The 20,223-nt window shown below is 42.3% G+C and overlaps 1 protein-coding gene across 1 annotated transcript in view; it reads right to left on the bottom strand.

Moving 5' to 3' along the window:
- Positions 1-2,703: 2,703 nt before the first annotated feature.
- The window catches only part of CROCC2 (ciliary rootlet coiled-coil, rootletin family member 2), a 1,301,560-nt gene continuing 1,284,040 nt past the window's right edge, over positions 2,704-20,223 (bottom strand). The window contains exon 37 of the mRNA XM_078665477.1: positions 2,704-2,787. Coding sequence (XP_078521603.1) covers positions 2,704-2,787 — 84 coding nt within the window. The remainder of the gene's footprint in view (positions 2,788-20,223) is intronic.

Below are 20,223 nucleotides of genomic sequence, written 5' to 3' on the forward strand. Positions count from 1 at the left end.
GAAAGGTGGTGAATGGATTCAGGATAAGGAGAAACACGAACTGATGTGCAAAGTTAACCTTTCATTTCCTCTAGATTGCAGGATGTGCGAATGAGTGACACGCACATACATATGCACTCAGTGCCCCAATAACAAAGACCCAGGAAGCTGTGGCAGACTACGAGAACAGTCTGACATTAATGCCCATGAGCAACGGGGATTAGGTGCTTTAAAACAACAGCGCGTATATAGTTGCATATGATATTTTCCTTGTTTGGTAAATAAAGGTTCTCTATTCTTTTAGACCCTAATTATAAAGAGGGACTTGTAGAGGACGATAGATTCGATCAACTCGTATAGGAGGAGCGGCAAACCAGCCCCCATAGAAAGGAGGTTGGTTTTGGGGTCCTAATAAAAATACAAACAAACTATTTGGTGCGAAGGGCCCTAAGAAGGTAACATTAGTAATATGATATCATTCTTGGAACCCGTTTAACCAAGCTGCACTCAGGTTGATACATAAATTGAAAACAAAAAATCTTTTTTTTGTGTGCTTTACATTTTACGAATAAATGGGAAGGCTACAGACCAGTTGGCCACAATATATGCTGTCTATTTAGAATGCTGCAGTTTATCACTCAGGTGAGGCCCTTCGTGCTCTTTCTTCTCTTTACTACCATGCATCCACAGATACATTCTAAAGGAACGCAACAGTGGATACAAAGTCAAGATACCACATTCCAAGTTATTTGCATAATATCGCGGCAACAAGTAGTACCGCCTGTAGGTTTCAGCTGTCGGAAAGCGATAGATGTGATAGGTGTGGGAGACCGGGAGCAGGCTTCCTGCATTTAGCATGGGAGTGCCCGAGGGTATGGGACTATTGGACACAGGTACACACAGCTCTTGAACACATGCTAGATACTGAACTGGCAAAAGACCCGTTGGTTATGGTGATGGGATATACAGCACAAATACCCAAGCAGTATAGAAAGTTCCTTGATATTACCCTTCTTTTAGCCAAACGCAGGGTAGCATGTCGGTGGGGTAGGGGACGAGCCCCAAAGTTCAAGGAATGGCTACGTGATGTTGTCGATTGCCAGAAACAAGCATCTGTATATGCGGAAACACAGCCGGTAGCCTCTAACTTTAGAGAGCATAAATCGTTTTTGTTTTGAAAAAGATGGTGAAACAATATATCCATCGAAACGAGTCGACACTCATTACAGTGCACAATCTGTGAGAAAGGCGGAGGTCAACGAGTACTTGGCACCAAGATCCTTGCCCAAACGATTGTTAAGATACAGATGTGTAACAAACAAAGGACATATTGAATTTGTCTGTGCTACATACTCTCTTGTGTTATTTTATTGTGTTTTTAATGAATTGTGAATTAACTTGTGATTATTTTTGTGCCCATGTGAACATTGTTGATTTAGTTATATGATATTTTGTGTTTATTAGGTATAGGGGTTTTCCCTTGTTTTAATGATTATTTTAGCATCACTATTTTTTTACCAATAAAACGATTTATATTTTTGTAAACCTGATGATTCATGATCCTTTGTGGGAGATATATGGCATAATTCTCTTAAGTGTGTATGTGACTGTAGGGTGAGTATATACCTGGTTAAATGTGATGTGTAGACGAATGGAATATTAGAGATTGTTATAGGGTCCAAAGGATACTACCCTCTTTTCACTGTATAGTACCCTATTCCTTTGGCTTTAAGGGTCTCCTCTTTGTTTCTATCATGCCTAGTCATGGCACAATAATACTGTGTGTTGTGGGGAACTAGAGTCTTCTAGATGAAAAGTGGCTTTATGGATGAGCAAGAAGTCAATATGCCACTGTAAGAAAATAAGAACATAATCAAGGGAATAGGGATTCCGCTGAATGTGCAAAAAAAAACCAAGACCCCTGTCCGAAGAAAAGAAAATTATTTTCTTGAGTCCCCTTACTCACTCAGGGTTGCCCCTAGGTGACATGCTTAATCATTGGGGCCATCCCAAACAGCTGCTGCTTGGGGCATGCTGCGACTTGCGGAACTATGTAGGAGCACTTTTTTTGTGGAGAAATGTGTAGTGCAGTGTTCGTGGAGTGGTTAAAGTGATGTTAAAAATACCTAGCTAGTGAGATAATATTTTATTCTCGCTCCTAGCTGGTATGGATAAAAAGGGGGGTAAATAGTAGGGAAAAGATATAACTATTATGTGTATACAGTCCCTAATATTCTGTCGACATGTTTCGAGGTATCCCCTAAACCTCTTCTTCAGGACCACACGAGGACAGCCCCATGCGTGCCACTCCTTGTTAAAACCTATAAAAATGGCGGATGCACACCTAATGTTTGAGCACCCGATTCAACATACATACGGTTTAGTCTTTGACACGTAGTATTGGAGGGTGAACCTAACCAGTACCTCCATCTCTCTCCTCTTTATTGATAGTAAGAAAATAAGAATCACCCAGCCACTAGTGTGCCCTCAATCCCCTATCCTTAAATGGGCCCTCTCTCTTACAATTCAAAATAGATATCAGTTAAGGCTTCGCAGTTGTGTCTATGGATACTGATTTCAGTCAGGTCTTGTCAGCAAATACAGATTATGACCCTGCTTTCCACAGCTTGTCAGTAAATACTGTCAGTTGGGTCTTCACAGTGTCGTCAGTGGATCAGATAGACTTGGTCTCCTGTTCAGGATTGGAGCAGGGAAGACAGCTTGCTACAATCCATTTCGTAAGGTTTGGCTGATATACGACTGTCTGCGCCTCATCTCCTGTTCCAGTTGCTCCTTCAGAGTGTTCACCTATGGGAAAAAGTAGAAGATGTACAAAATAATACACATTGGGCCTCATGATTGTGATCTATCAATGACACAATGAGCAAATTCAGTCTCCTTGTACCAAGAGTCTGAACGACATAAACGCAGTGGCAGAAGTCTCATTCAAAGCTGATACTGCAAGGCAGTTGTACCACAAGAGCCATCCATTCAGTGCAGACACATAAGGGTTTTACTGGGAGCGGTACCGTTACCGTGGCCAACACTGCAGGACAGTTCTATGCGGTATGCCCTACGAGTGCTCAAAGTGGCATTATTTGCAAGGCGCAACAGCACCCTTTACCTTTTTTATAATGGACCCTGCACACCCAGGCCAAAGGTGGACCTTTCTTGTAAAAACCAATGCTTGGATTTACTACGTTTTTTGCATCACAGCATTTAAATCTACTGCATTGTGCAAGGAGGCAACCCCTGCACAGGGCCATCTCTACCGAAATTGGCCTGCTGGTGCCCCCACATCTTGGTACAGAGGTGAGTGGGAGCAGTCTTATAGAGGACATGTACAGGAAGCATACACATCAGTAGAAATTAGGAGGGTTGTCATACAGTGGCTGAGTTGTGTTCACTGCAGCACACATGCAACGTTTCGAATTTTTTTTTTTTTGGGGGGGGGGAGAAGTTAGCGCATTTTCCTTGTCTGTCCATTCTTTAAACAGGCATTAGTTTTGACGCAAAGCTCAGTCAAGCCATTTTAGTAGATTGGGCTTGGCAGGAAGACCTATGGGTGTTGATCTGCCCCAATAACGCTCATTTGATGCGGCAGAAAGTGCTCTGTGCACTGTGAAAAGTAACCCTTCCAGCACAAAACACCTTTTCTTCTGGATAATAGCATGGGTCACACTGCGCTCTGCTATTGACAGTGCAAAGCCTTAGTAAATCTTGGCCCACAGTGCATGGACCAAAAAGAAGTGAAGAAAGGGATGAATTTGTGTACTGAAAACACGAACCGATGACAGAGGCAGGCACTATTCCCCATGCAGCACAGGTATCTTTCTGCTAAGCAACCAAGGGTTCTAGGGTCACATGAGTTTTTAGTGGGTGCATGAATTTATTTGTTTTTGTAGAAGATTAGCTCTCTTTTGTACCTATATCTACTGCTTAATTCTGTAATCCCCATTCTTATGACAGTATCTTTAAGTTATATTTACGAAAATGTATCAAGCTACATGTGGCTGTTCTTTTGGGAAAATGTCCCTCGAAATGGCTTGCCATAATAATTGCTTGTGCTGTTTATTTGGGATTGTTCACACTCACTTGGTAAAATAACACCAGTACGTTTCAGTCAGTTATAATAGATGGCCATACATCTAGTAGAGGCAGTTAATGGGAACATATTGTCCTCCCAGTGGAGACACTTCTGTCGTTCCAGGCATGGTCGGATTGGGACCATAAATTGTCCCGGGAACACAAAAAAAAGTGAACAACAATTGCAGAATGCAACCTTTCATTAAACAATGCATGGTTAATCCGATCCCCAAAACTTTATTGCGGTTATTTATAACCATAAAAGCACATACAATTCCAACAATTACAGATCCAGGGTGGGTTAAGGATAAAAATGTGTTACGTACATTGGGAATTCGGGCATAATACAACAATAGAGTTACATAAAAATCATTAAAATATAAAATCTCACAAGTATAGAAAGACACTTTAAAAATTTAAATTATATATACAATTCTAGAGTTCTAAAAACAACACACTAATCTCCCGATCCCATACTAGATAAAACTGATTCTCCCTCCAACTAAAAGTAACATTTAAAACTCAGTGATTCCATTACGAATAGGGGATGCGATACAACTCTAAAAAATCGAATCCGATTTTAACAGGTTTCTGCGGGTTAGCCACATGGAGAGCAGAAACTTAGCTATTGAAACCACATAGGCTGGGTTGGTATCTGTTCTTAGGATCCTGAAAAAGTCAGGATAATTCCTAATACCCAACTTCCTACACAATTGGATTATCCATTTCTGCCTAGATTTTTTATATGCCACACAGAAGAGTATTACGTGGAATGCTGTTTCCTCCTCTACTCGGCATCCAGGACAGAGTCGATTTGGGACTCCCACCCACTTACTGGTAGTTGCAAATAGTGGTAGAGTGCCATATCTAAACTGGAGGAAAAGCTTTTTAGCTAACATCGACTGAATAGAATCTAGCACCTGCTCAAATTCGTAATGGCACTTAAAGTCCAGAAACCCATGTGTGAGACTTGTTAGTTTTACAGACTGAAAAATTTCCATCAATTTAAACTCTTTAAGTGCATTTTTTAGTGTTTTTTTTAGATATCTCTAGACAAGAAACCTCCGGATTGGTCCAGAGGTTTTCCATACCAATTGCACTAAAAGAGTGCCTTACAAAAGCTAGCCAGGGTATACTGCCGGCCCCAAATGTTGTCATTACCGCTCTCAATTCTTCCCTGTAGCTACCCAGCTCGGGAGTGCACCACAACCGCCGCCAATAAAGCAGCGGACGTGTTGCAATAACATCAGAGATTGGGAGAATGTTTAAGTCCATCCTAAGCGGTACTAATGGTGTGTTTTTCGGCAGGGTCAAAATTTGTCTAATAAATTTGTTATCTTTTAATGTAAGGGTATTGGAGGGTCTATGCCCCCACAGTTTCGCCCCATAGAGGGATGTTGCCCCAGCTTGGACTTTATAGATTTCCAGAGGTGGGCCTATAGTTTATAAAACGCACTTCTTTTGTACTTTTAGGATTCCCCCCATGGCCTGCATTAATCTCAAATTAGCCTTCTCCATCTGCGGACCCCACCCCATTTTATCGTTCAACGTCAGGCCCAAATGGTATACAACCTTTACAACGCAACTTTTACCACGACCTACCATTATCACGCATTTTTTACAACGCAGGATCCATTACAACGCATACCATTACCACGCATGTATTTACAACGCAGGTACTTTTACAACGCATACCATTACAACGTAAGTATTGGTAAGTATATTATTTTATTAAAAATATTATTTGGGTTTTTGGGTAAAGGGGTATTTTTAGGGTTCAGGGTCAGTTTTCAGTTTTTGGGTAAAGGGGTATTTTTAAGGTTTAGGGTCAGTTTTCAGTTTTTGGGTAAAGGGGTATTTTTAGGGTCAGTTTTCAGTTTTTGGGTAAAGGGGTATTTTTAGGGTTCAGGGTCAGTTTTCAGTTTTTGGGTAAAGGGGTATTTTTAGGGTTTAGGGTCAGATTTCAGTTTTTGGGTAAAGGGGTATTTTTAGGGTTCAGGGTCAGTTTTGGGTTTTTGGGTAAAGGGGTATTTTTAGGGTTCAGGGTCAGTTTTCAGTTTTTGGGTAAAGGGGTATTTTTAGGGTTCAGGGTCAGTTTTGGGTTTTTGGGTAAAGGGGTATTTTTAGGGTTCAGGGTCAGTTTTGGGTTTTTGGGTAAAGGGGTATTTTTAGGGTTTAGGGTCAGTTTTGAGTTTTTGGATAAAGGGGTATTTTTAGGGTTCAGGGTCAGTTTTGGGTTTTTGGGTAAAGGGGTATTTTTTGGGTTCAGGGTCAGTTTTGGGTTTTTGGGTAAAAGGGTACAGGGTAAAAATTAAATATAATTAAATTTAAATTACATTAAATTAAATTGATTAAATTAAATTAAATTAATTAAATTAAATTAAATTAGATTAAATTAAATTAAATGAATTAAATTAAATTAAATTACATTATATTAATTTTAATTAAATTAAATATTAAAAAATATTATATACTTACCAATACTTACGTTGTAATTGTATGCGTTGTAAAAGTACCTGCGTTGTAAATACATGCGTGGTAATGGTATGCGTTGTAATGGATCCTGCGTTGTAAAAAATGCGTGGTAATGGTAGGCGTGGTAAAAGTATGCGTTGTAACGTCATACATCCGGCCCAAATAATCAAAGACGGATACCCTTTCCAGGGGCCTATCCTCCATCATTGGATGAGGACAATTGATGGGGTTGGCATTAAAAACCAAATATTTGGTTTTATTAATGTTGACCACAAAATTCCTTTTTGACAAAACTGGCAAAACGCGTTTAACACACGCTGCATGCCCATAGATGACTTTGAGAGCAGCAGCGTGTCATCCGCAAACATAAGTGCGGGAAAACTGCGTGATGCCAGTTTCGGGCAGTCTATATTCTTGATGGCAAGAAGCTCTTCTATCAGCCCATTTAAAAAAAGTGAAAAGAGGGTCGGCGCGAGTACACAACCCTGCCTGACCCCTTTGTCTACAGGAAATCGGGCCGTCAGTTGCCCGGTCTTGCCATACCTTACTCTCGCAAAGGCACCTTCGTGAAGAAGTTTAAACTGCTGGCAAATATATGGTGGAGCCCCCATACCCAGCAGAATACTCCAGAGCTGGTTACGGTCCAATATATCAAATGCCGATTTCAGGTCTACAAAGGTTAGATATAGACTACCACCTCCCAACACAACATGCTTCCAGTAAATTAAATGGAGCCTGAATAACTGGTCTATTGTGCAGGTTTTGACCCTAAAGCCTCCTTGTAACGGTGTAAGGATATCTTGGTCGCTCATCCATTCTTGCAGACGTTGTAATAAAACCCTAGCGTATATTTTTTGGGATACGTCGATCAGGCTTATTGGCCTGTAGTTTGCCGGTTCCATAGGTGAACCCTTTTTATAAATGGGGATAATCTCTGCCGCCGCCCACGTACAGGGGGCAGGGAGGCCCCCTAAAATTGCATTCAATAATAATTGTAAGTAAGGGGCCCACACTGCCTGTTCCTCTCTATACAAATCTCCTGGAATCTTGTCCAAGCTGGGCGCTTTATTCCTTTGGAGTTTGGCTAGGGCCAGTTGTACCTCAGCCACTGTGCAGGGTGGTATGCACCATGTGTGATCGGGATTTTAAAGACAAACTGGCAACTCACTTGATTCAACTGAGTGGTTTGAATATAATTCTTTAAAATGTAAGCGCCATGCTTCTTCACAGATGTTTGGATCGATGATAGACTTGTCCTCTAGCTTCCAAGTGTGAACCAGTTCCAGAAGGCCTTCGCATCTTTTGCATCTAACGCGGACTTAATGGTCTGCCATCTTTCTGCTTCCCATTCTATTTTTGCATTTAAAATGATTTTTTTTAAACTACCCTAGCTTCCTTAATACGCAACGGATTACCCTCCTTAAAGGAGGATAGGAGAGTTCGCTTTGCTGCCCTACATCCCCTATTAAACCATGGATTCTTATCACCATGGTGTTTGCTCTTATTGAGCCTTGTATTAAAAAAGAAATCCGCCAGGGTTACAACCATTTCCTGGTGGATTTCTCCCAGGTCGTCACAGCTAGCGCTGTTAAGGGAATTTTCTGATACAATGCATGCCTTTTCTAACAATGGAATTATACTTTTGTACATTCTTGCCATTGTTTCTGTGGATTGGGTGATTTTCGCCCAGCGAATACGCCTCCCTCCAACCCCAACTCTGTAATCACTTCTGGGTGAAATTACAGAACCTTGGTCTGCGCCGTTGGAACAGATATCTAAAAGAGTGACCAAGGGGTTATGGTCACTTTTGGTGCGCTGCACAATACTAAAATCTAAAACTTTTTGCCATATATCTATACTGATTAGAAAATAGTCAATTACTGATGTTTGGCCCGCTCTTTCAAACGTTGGTTGGCCTGGGTTATCCTTCGGAAAACGCCCATTACAAGCCCCTGTAGAGAAAGTTAGGGTAAGGGAAGTCATTTGGAGACCAACTGGTGTCCACCCCTTAGCCGGATATGTATTTGGCGGTGGAACTGACCAAGTTGCATCCTCGTCAGCACTAATAGGTTGCGAAATACCAATAAGGGGTTCATAATGGCAATTAAAATCCCCGCCAATTAGGAGGTGCACATCACCCAGAAGAGATTTCAGAAAGTTATTCAAAGATTCCAAAGTCTGGGATGTCCATCCGTACTGGACTGGTCGAGAATAGATGTTGATAAGTGCCAGTTTTTCTGAGTTCCTGGTTGTCAGGAGAAATCAGGTTAAATCAGGGCAGTGGGTGTCGACTCTCCTTGCCACAAGATCAAGGTGGATTCCCACCCATATACACAATCCCCCAGATGGTCTGCCTTTAGGTCCCTTAACAGCTGGATCATAATATGTTACGAACCCCACTCAATGGACAGGGGTTAGGGTGCAGGTCTCTTGTAGGAGGCAAATCCCGTGTGAATCGATGAACTCCCCCAATCTGATAAATCAAGTTTGGACACAAGACCCGCAATGTTCCAGGACAACACTTTTATACCGCCTTTAGTGTCCTCTAAGGCACTCCCTGCATTAACATAAGGCTCTGTATTCTCATGAACGCCTAAATCGTCAGGGCAAGGAGGGTAATGGGGTTGAGCTTCTGGATATAAAATGGCTGCACTAGAGATGTTTGTTATATCCTTTATTAATTCTTGGGTAAGGCCCTCAGCGCTATTATCAACTATGAGTTGTCCTTCGATTTTACTGGTCCCTACTTCCTCGGGTCTTAAGGGTTAATGCACCATCCTCCCTGAGGGCCTTTCATTAATTAGCGCCTTCTGCCCAACCAAAATAGTGGTCTGGTCAGTGCCAACTGTAATCAGTCAATCCACTGAGTCCAGTCGCGCAAATCTATTATGCATAGGTATTGAGAATTGTTGGCCCCCATTTGAGTAAGTTGTCTTCCTGGTGAGGTGGCCCCTCCTACCTCTCACTGGTTCAACATTCTCTAAATCAGACATATAGTCTGGTGGAATGTAGAAAAAGCCCAAATCCCTGGCCTGTGTATGAATATGTGGATTTACCAGAGTACCCCAACAGACATGTTCGGCAACCCTTGGGTCATTAAAGAGAACCGCAATACAATCCCCTATGATATTTTTCTTCTTGGGTCGTACCCAATCCACCCTTCTTACAAATAAAATGTTGGACTGTATATCACGGGTCAGTGGTCTGTTGACATTTAACCAATGCATTGTCTTGTTCTTCAATTGCTCGTAAGTTTCTAATTGCCCTTGCTTAAGTACTGGGACGCCAGTCAGACCGGTGACATAGGGCGAGCACACAGGGGGGAGGTCTAGATGTTGGTATACACTTTCTAGCTCATTCCCATACTGGTTTCCCCTGTAGGGGGAACCCGTTAACTGGGGCTGGGACTGTCCCTGAAGTTCTCTATTACCAATACAGGGGCCACTCTGTGGTCACAAGTACTGGTGAAGTAGTTATTCCCGGTCTCATAGGATTTTTAACAGTTGGCCCGGGTCCCACACCCACAATAGATGTTGAATTAGAGCCTGCCAATACTGCAGACACTGCGGACCCCCCTCCACTCCCCACCCTCAAGGGGTCTCTATCGCACCTGCCACCCACTGTACTACTATTCGTAGCACTTACAACAAGGGTTAATGAGGACTCAAGTTCCACAAGCCTATTCTCAATTGACAAGAGTCTCGATAATATGGGTTCCAGGGATGATTTCATTATGTTACCTATTTTAAACAGACATTCGTCTATCGACTTTGGCAGTCCAATACCACTTCCGTCAGGATTCCCATTATTTGCAACATCAAGAGTTTGCGGTGGGTCCTCGATGGTTGCCGAGCCAACAGATTTATTTTCATCCAATTTGCTTAGCTTGGGTATTTTATGATTCTTCCCCTTCTGCTGGGCTCCCCCTCGCTACCTTTTGGGGATTGCCCCTTGTACATTGTGCTTCGATATAGTGGGCTGATTGTGGACCAAGGCGTTGCATAATACAATATTATTAGGAGTGTATTGCGATGCTTCGCCTCCGGACGCTACCTTATCTTTTACTGGGCAGTCATTCTGTTGGATACCCGGGGTCAACATCTGAAGCAAAGGAGGAGGGGGGGGACTGGGAGGCTCTTGATGGTGAACAGACGTTCAAAATCCCCCCCAAAGACGACCTCTTTGTAAATACAGGATCCATAGAAAGTCTACGCTCCGTAATTTCTATCTCGTGAGCCAAAACAGATGAAGCCCTCAAGATAAATTGGTCTAGTGTTCCTACAACATAGCCTGCTCCAGCCACTTTCCTGCTTCGCCCCTCCCGTGTTGCCATATCTTAACTTACTTTAATAAAGATGGCAATTTGCCCAAGAAACAGAACAAAGCAAGAGTCCACTTACTGAGGAGGCAAGATGACCAATGATTTTGAGTAGCTGCGACTAAGAGAAGGGGCCCAGCCCAGCCTCTCGCGGTCTCGAACGGGCTCAAACGGGCCCGGGCTTTGCCCGACACCCGCGTGGGCGTGTCCCGCGACGCGGGTGGGGCGAGGCGCTATGTAGGCGCGTCAATCAGGCTCAGGTGCGGGCTCTCTCCTTGTGCCCCCTGGGACTTGGAGTCCAATACCAGCGTCCTCCTCAGCAAACAACCAACGATGCGGCTCCCGCGAAGCGGGAGCGGCGAGGCGCTATGTAGGCGCGTCAATCAGGCTCAGATGCGGGCTCTCTCCTCGCGCCCCCTGGGACTTGGAGTCCAATACCAGCGTCCTCCTCAGCAAACAACCAACGATGCATGGTTAATATCACTGGGCTAATTTGGGGAGAAATTTGTGGTAAATTCGGCTTTTTAAAGGTTCTAGAGCCAGTTGCATTATACAAGTCTGAAAATACCATTATTCTTTTGTAGCTCACTCGCAGATCTTCTGCTGCGTACCTTCACATCACTAAATCTTCTCATCCTCTGGTCCCTGAATCCATTGCTCACTATTAGATCCCAAGCCCTACCTCACCCTCGGATCTCTGAATTACCGGTCGGGTATTAAAATTCCTGGTCAGCCTTAGGGATCCTCAATTGCCACTGACCGGCATGACACCAGAGGTTCACACTCATTCTGAAGTCTGGAGGCTTCTGTTCACCCTCAAGGACCATGTATGCGTCCCGTCTTAAGGCTTGAACCTTTACTCAGAATCAATAGCCCTCTTACCTAGCCATTTATCAATAGGACCCTTAGCCCACTTGTACTTTTTGGTCTCCTGAGGATCCTGCTCAGGTTCAGTTCCCTAGGCTCCATCCATCTCACTCTCAAGTGTCTTTAGATTCCAGCTCCACCTCTGATAATCCAATGTCCCTGTTTACCTTTAAGCCCAGTAGCTCTTGCACACTCTTTTTTTTTGTTTGGTTCAAAATTCTTTATTGAAAGGTTGAAATAAAGCAAGCGGTTACGGAATGGGGTGGGGAACATGATACTTGATGCAGGAAGCAATCATACAGTGCAAAATAAATATAGCTCTAGATGCACAGCATGCGGCGGTCCCACATAGCTGGGGTACTGGGGGGTTCACGAAGGGCAGTTCCAGAGATAACACATGGGTCTACATTGGAGTGCATGGTGTCCAGTATAGAGAGGGGTAGCAGTGGGGAGAACATGACATAAGAAGGAGAGAGAGGAAGGTTAGCAGGGTGCCCACACAAACACGCTCACCAGTGTGGGGGGGGATAGGTGGGGTGATGAGAAAAGAAGAGAGAAGCAAATTGAGTCGTGAGAGGCAAAGGGAAAGGTGGAGGTAGAAAAAAACGCCCCTAGGTTTCTTGATATGGACAGCACTGCCCTATCCTGGTTTGCTTCATTCCTTGATGGTCGCACTTTTCAAGTCTTTTCTGCTAAAGCATCATCTAAGATCTCGTATCAGCATATGAAGTCCCAAAGGGATCCATTTTAAGCCTCCTGCTCTTCAACATCTATGTCAGACCTCTGGCAGAGATTGTGGAAGAGGCGGGTCTTTCCCTATATTCGTATGCGGATGATACGCAGATTGTCTTTTCGCTGCCCACCACTAAAGACGCTACGACATCTGCCCTTCAGTACGGCAAGTGACAGAGTGGATGCGCCTTACATTTTTGAAGTTAAATGGGGATAAGACTGAGGTCCTTATCCTGGGCAAGCACAAGGACCTATAGGGCCCTCAACACTGGCCTCAGGAAATGGGTTCCTTTCCCCTACCTGTCATCCATGTCCGTAATCTGGGCATCATTATTGATGATAGTCTCTCTATGAGACAACAGGTGGCGAGTGTTGCTGCCATCTGTTTCACGATCTTGAGGTGGCTTCGTAAGATTATTTGGATGATTCCTGCCTCAACCCAACGCACGGTAGTGCAGGCATTCATCACCTCTCGCCTCGATTACGGCAATGTTCTCTATCTCGGTAGCTGCCAAATGGTATTGAGAAAGCTACAGGTAGTCCAGAACTCTGCAGTACGTCTTCTTTGTCAAGTTCCTAGATATGCTTCCATCTCGCCGTATTTACGTGACCTTCATTGGCTTCGAATTGATCAAAGAATCAAATTTAAAACCCTGTGTTACATCTTTAAAATCATACAAGGTGTGGCACCAGCGTATCTGCAAGAGCTCATCCATCCTTACATTCCTTCTATTCCCCTGCGCTCTACAGCCCATGGAGACTTCGTGATTCCCAGATTTAAACTTGCAAGAATGGGAGGCCGTTCCTTTTCTTGTCTTGGCCCTAAAATCTGGAATTCTCTTCCGGTGTCCCTGAAAAATGACACGCCCTATCTCAGTTTTCGAAGAAATCTTAAAACCTGGCTTTTTTAGTAGCAAATGGTTCTTGACGGCTCTTTTCTAGCAATATGTGTGCTAGGCGCTGGGAAACCCTTTTTGGGTAGCTGCGCGCGTTACAAAACTAATTTAATAATAATAAAACAGAAGTGAGGACGCACCCACAAGTACCATGACAGGGTAGGGTCTCAAGACCTGGGACACTGGTAGCACAGCGTAGCTTCTGGTACCCCTGCAGGAAGCCAAGGATGTCCACACCTAGGGGCTAGCAGCTACCGTCCTGAAGAAAAGGTGCCCAGGTGAGGAGGAAGGCCACTGTTTTTGTCCTGCAATTTGTAGATGACATTCTCAAATGAGGCCGTCAAGTACACTGCCGAGAACCATTAGTCATGAGGCAGGGGTGGTGGGTTAGTACCAGTGACAGAGAATGTACATTTTTGCCATGGCTAGCGCTGTGTACAGAAGGCGGCCCTGAAGGCATGAAAGATTCAGGGAATTTGCAAAGTCATACAGGAGGATCAACAGGTGGAGTAAGGGTGTTTTGACTGGTAGGATCTCACTCAGTGTGGTGCCAATCCCAGGAAGGTCTGACTGTGGGGCAGTCACAGATTATATAAATCAGGTTGTAGCGGTCTTGAGCGCAGCACCAGCAATTTGCATTGGGTAGCAGGCCTGCCGCCCGTAGTTTCACAGGGGTCAAAGTGCCAGTCATATAGAGACTTAAAGAGACAGAACTTCAACCATGCCTCCCGGGCCACATGGTCCAGTGCCTCCAGGGGGCTTGCCCATTCCTTCCTTTAATATTCTATCTGAAGTCTGGCTTGCCATTGGTGTAGAGGTTATTCAGGAGGGGCAGGGCTCTTGCTCACTCTTACTAAGTAACTTAGTATACCCTCAGTTTCTTAAAAACAGTGCTCATGAACAGGCTTCTCCTCTCTCCCCTTTCTTTACTCCATCATTACACCTTCACTCTCCACATTCTCAACCATTGCATCTTTTGGATTTTCCATGTTTCTATGTCTTTCCAACTTTCACACCAACATTTAATTTCCTATCTGCCTGCCTCCATCAGCCCTGTTCTCATTCCCCTTTATCTGCTTTATTCTTCCCCTTTTTCATTCTATGTTCCAATCTTTTCCCCTCTCTTTCGTTTTCAATGTTTTCCCGTCTCTCTCCCACTTACTCCATTTCATTTTCCCCATTTCTCTCATCCAGTCTTTTTTTTAACCTTCTGCTTATCTTTTGCATGGTCCATAAATAGATCTTCTCTCACTCCTCTGTCTCAAATGTATACTCTCTCCATTCTTTTTCTACCTCCTATGTACGTAATACCCACACTCTCAACGTTGGCCTCCCCTGTGAGTTTTCCTTCAGTTCTCTTATCGGTCCTAAGAATTCTCCCTTTCATCAGTTGTTTTTTGCGTTGTACTCAATTCCAGCCATCCCTTGACATCCTTTGTGTCCTGTACTACACCTATTGTTATATCTGCTATGTTTATTTATTGCCTGGTTGCAGTCAGTAACTACTTGCTTTATCAAACCTTGAAATTTCCAGAAGGCCACCATACCCAATAGAAATTCATTGAGTTGCTGTTCTTATGATTGCTTTGAGTTCCGCATTCTTCCAAAGATGATTCAGGGGAGTAGAGAGGTCTTGTTCTACCTCCAGTAATGGACATACCAATAGCCTGATTTAGGGTTGGGTGGTGATGAAAAATTCACTTATTTCTGGGGAAGTGTTAAAATTAGACAAGAATCCACTGGTGATATTTCATTTACTGTATTATCCTTTTTTATGTTTTTTAATTTTTTATTAGTATTTTTGTAAAAAGTAATCACATGAACAATAATGATAATACCATTCAACATGTAGCAATTCATAGTAGAGAAATTAATACATTATAAGCAGAACTATATATAGGTGATAAGTACTATTTGTTAAAAAAAAGAATATATATGTGAATAAATACGTAAATAAAGAATTGAACAAATATAAGAATAAGAAAAAAGAAAAAAGGAAAAAAGGGAGTTTTGAGACAATAGATAATGTGGACAGGTATAGGAAAGAAGTTAGATATAAAATAGTATAATATGACGTGAGATAAAGGAAGAGAAGATAAGATAAGAGAGGATAAGATAGAATAAGATAAGATAGGATAGGATAACCAGGGGTGGGAAAGAATAAAGGGTAAAAAGGAGAACAACATAATTGGACTAAGGTACAGAAATAGTAGCATTGGGTGTATTAACATCAACATCCATACCACTATTCATATTCATGAAAGGTGACTAAACCTAAAGGAATATGTCAGTTTGATTCTGGAGGTTGTAAATCACTTTTTCGTGTGATGCTGTGTGTATCATAATTGTCAGCCATTCTTCTTGCGAAGGAGGAGATGTGGATTTCCAATGACGTAGGATACAAATTTTTGCGGTGGTCAATGCTGTATGGAAAAGACGACCTTGGGGTTTGGAGAGTTTCGGGGAGAGACGGAGATCATGAAGAAGTATATTAGCAGACGTAAGTGGGAGAGATAAAGGCATTGTAGATTGTAAGATTCTACCTACATAAGTCCAGTAAGGTTGTATCATTGGGCAGTCACATATAATGTGTGTGGAGTCACAATTGGTATTAGGGCACCTCCAGCAATTAGCATGTGAGAGTAAACCAGCCTTCTGTAGTTTTGCTGGGGACCAATGCCATTCATGAAGGATTTTGAAAATACAGAATTTTAGTCTAGCTTCACGGGTGCCTTTGTCTAGATTTTACAGTATGTCCTCCCATTCCTCATCAGTATAAGATACTGAAAGCTGACTCTGCCATTTGAGTTGTAGCGTCTGTGACAGGGGTTGAGAGTGAAGGTGCATTGTAAAAATGTTGTGGAGACTAGATATTACTCCTTTATGTTTACTCCAAATGTTTAAATACGTGACTATGTGTGAAGTCTGAAGCATGGAAGAAGATTGAGGGAGGTGCTTTTTCAAACATTGTTGAAGTTGAGTATATTTTGGAGATTGATGTAGTGGAAGACCAAATTCTGCTCTAAGTTGTGCGACTCCCTAGATACACTCAGACCCGCTCTCTTCGCTCGAATGATCAGGTTTTACTGAGTGTGCGACGAGTCAAAAGGGTAAAACTGGGCGGTCGGACTTTTTCAGCTAACACGGCTCGACTGTGGAACACCCTACCACTTGATTTGCAAAGGGCCCCGTCAGAACAGAGCTTTAGGAAACAGCTCAAGTTTTGGTTATTTTCACTGGATCATTAACTTTGCTCGCTTACCGGGCTGTTGGCTTTGTTTTGCTGTCACAGTGCCGGGACACCTCCTAGTTGAGGTAGCTGTTCGCGCTATAGAAAATACAGTATTATTATTATTATTATTATCATTGTGGAAAAGCTGATCTAGTGTTTGAATACCTGCTAAATGCTATAATGGCCATGATAGCACTTTCCAATGTATATGAATACTGCTATTGTTCCAAATAGGTTCTTTTTCATGAATGTTAGGATATAGATCTAATAATCAGTGTGCTCTTTGCCAGGACTTGAGCATTGCTAATAAAATTGGATTTTTAGATTTCTGACAAGTGATTTTAATACCATTAAATGCAGAAAGGCCTGGATCCGTAACTAAGAGATGCCGTTCTATATGAACCCATTGAGGAACGTCAGAAATTCCCGGTAGCATATATGATAGTTGCGAAATTTGTAATGCCAGATTATAATGTTCAATTGAAGGGAGATTCATTCCTCCATAAGTGTGGTGTGCTTTTAATTTAGTTATAACTAAACAAGGTTTTGTGATATCCCATATAAAAGATTTTATTTTAGAATCTATAAGGTTCAGCGTAGATAAGGGAACGTGGAGACGAAGCATCCCTAGGGTATATAAAAAACGTGGCAAAGTAACCATTTTAACAGCTTGCACTCTTCCCCACATGAATACCTGCTAAATGCTATAATGGCCATGATAGCACTTTCCAATGTATATGAATACTGCTATTGTTCCAAATAGGTTCTTTTTCATGAATGTTAGGATATAGATCTAATAATCAGTGTGCTCTTTGCCAGGACTTGAGTATTGCTAATAAAATTGGATTTTTAGATTTCTGACAAGTGATTTTAATACCATAAAATTCAGAAAGGCCTGGATCAGTAACTAAGAGATGCCGTTCTATATGAACCCATTGAGGAACGTCAGAAATTCCCGGTAGCATATATGATAGTTGCGAAATTTGTAATGCCAGATTATAATGTTCAATTGAAGGGAGATTCATTCCTCCATAAGTGTGGTGTGCTTTTAATTTAGTTATAACTAAACAAGGTTTTGTGATATCCCATATAAAAGATTTTATTTTAGAATCTATAAGGCTCAGCGTAGATAAGGGAACGTGGAGACGAAGCATCCCTAGGGTATATAAAAAACGTGGCAAAGTAACCATTTTAACAGCTTGCACTCTTCCCCACATGGAAAGATTCAGAATTTCCCATTTATCAAACTCACGTTGCATTTGAGTAATCAATTGATTAAGATTGTCTGAAACCATACATTCCATACCTTTATTTACTAATATACCTAAATACCCAAGGTGTGAGGATTGCCAATGAAAAGGGAAACCATGAATAGCCGCTTTGGTGGTACCATTAGAAATTGGTAAAGCTTCGCTTTTGTCCCAATTTATTTTATAACCTGAGAAGGATGAAAAGTTGTCTATGATTTGGAGTAAAGATGGTAGGGAGCGAGAAAGATCCGGGAGAGTGAGTAAGATGTCATCTGCATATAAATAGATTTTGGATTTACCTATGGGGAGATTTATGCCCATAACTTCCTCTGATTGACGAATAGCGGTTGCCAAGGGTTCTAATTCCAAAAGCAAAAGGAGCAGTGATAAAGGGCAAACCTAACGAGTTCCTCTTAAGATTGGAAATGGGTCTGACACTGACAAAAAAAACATAATTTACTTGAGAAGAAGGATTATCGTATAAGAGATGTATTTTTTGAATAAACTGATTCCCTAAGCCGAAGCGGTCCAGCATTTTGAAAAGATATTCCCTCTCTATGCGGTCAAAGGCCTTTTCGGCATCTAGTGATAATGCTAATGCATCTTGTGGGAAGTTCTTGGCACACCATAATGTATGTGTCAATGTACGTATGTGATTCCTAGAGGAACGTCCTGGATCAAATCCAACGTGGGTTGGGTGAATTAATGAAGGCAATACCTTCTTAAGACAAGAGGCCAGAATACTGGCAAGAATTTTTATATCACAATTCAAAAGTGAAATAGGGCGATAGCTGGCACAAAGTAGAGGGTCCTTTCCAGGTTTAGGAAGTACTGCAATTATTGCTTTGTTAGAGATGGGACCCAAGGAATGATCTTGTTCAGCCTCCTGAAACGCAGCATGTAATGAATCAACCACATTATACCCAGACCAGCGATAGAATTCAGCTGGAAATCCGTCCTGTCCAGGAGCTTTATGATATGATAAATTGGATATGGCTTTCGCAAACCAATCCTTGCTAATATCTCCCGCAAGAAGGGCCCTACCCTCATCAGAAAGGTGGGGGAGATCTACCTTTGAAAGAAAGTTAGTCAATCCTCCCGTGTCTATTTGCTTCTCAGGTGTGTAGAGAGATTTATAAAAAAGAAGCTAATTTATTTACTATATATTGTGGCCTAGTAAGAATGCTACCCTGGGATGATTTGATAGCTGAGATGGTCATGGCTGCCTCTCTTTGTCTTAATTGTGCCGCAAGCAATCTGACTGCCTTCTCTCCTTGTTCGTAGTGTCCAGTTTTCATTCTTTGGAGAGCAAATTCTGCCTTAGAGGTAAAGAGTCCATTTAATGCCATTCAAGCGTGTTCTAAAGATTTACGATTGTGTAAAGTTGGGGTTTTGGTATATAGGCGGGTGTATAATATTATTTCCTGCTCCAATTCTGTTTGTCGTACAGTATTTCGCTTATTAGCCAGTGCTGCTTCACGCATTAGTCAACCTCTAATAGTAGCTTTAGCCGCAGCTCACATCATTCTGCTTGAAGCTACAGAACCCGGATGGGTGGAGAGATAATCTTGAAAGTAAGTTTGTAATTGGGTTTTACCCTTGGGAGAATTGTGTCGGTGTATATCCATGCACCAAGGTTTGCGTCCTGGTCTGGGTAGATCAACTTCCAGAGCCAAGAAAAACAGGGAGTGATCAGATAATGCTGTTTCAAAGATACAGGAGTCTTGAATCGATTGAATCAATAGTTGGGATACTAAAACATAATCCAAATGAGACAAGGTGCCATGAGTTGGGGAGAAGAATGTATATTTAGTATCAGATTGATGAGAGAGATGCCAGTGGTCAATTAAGCCATGGCCTATTAGTATGTCATCCATTAATGTTCTATCCGCTGCATTACTTTTGTCTAACGGACCGGTTTGTCTAGAACTGGGTTTCTCACGATATTCCAATCCCCACCTATGAGATACTGTGATGCACCAATCTCTGTTAATAAGCGGTTCAGATAGAGAAAGAATGAATTTTTGGCTCCAGTTGGGGCATAGACTGAACCTACACAAATACATGTATCTCTGATATGTATCTTGGCAAATGCATAACAACCTTCAGGATCTATCCAGGTCTTTGAAATCTTAACCTGGAGAGATTTGCATATAAGGCTTGCAACTCCACATTTGCGAGTGGGACCTGTATGTGCCGGATCACCTTTCTGTATACTACTATGGATCACTTTACCGACCCAATCTCTACACAATTTCTCAGACTCCAATGCATGTAGATGCGTCTCTTGGGAGTAACGCCACATCTGTCTTTTTAGATTGAAGATATGACAACACTTTTTTCCGTTTGATGTAATGAGTGAGGCCATGGATATTCCATGTTAAGATA

Source organism: Lissotriton helveticus, chromosome 11, assembly GCF_964261635.1.
Source record: "Lissotriton helveticus chromosome 11, aLisHel1.1, whole genome shotgun sequence".
Classification (NCBI taxonomy): domain Eukaryota; kingdom Metazoa; phylum Chordata; class Amphibia; order Caudata; family Salamandridae; genus Lissotriton; species Lissotriton helveticus.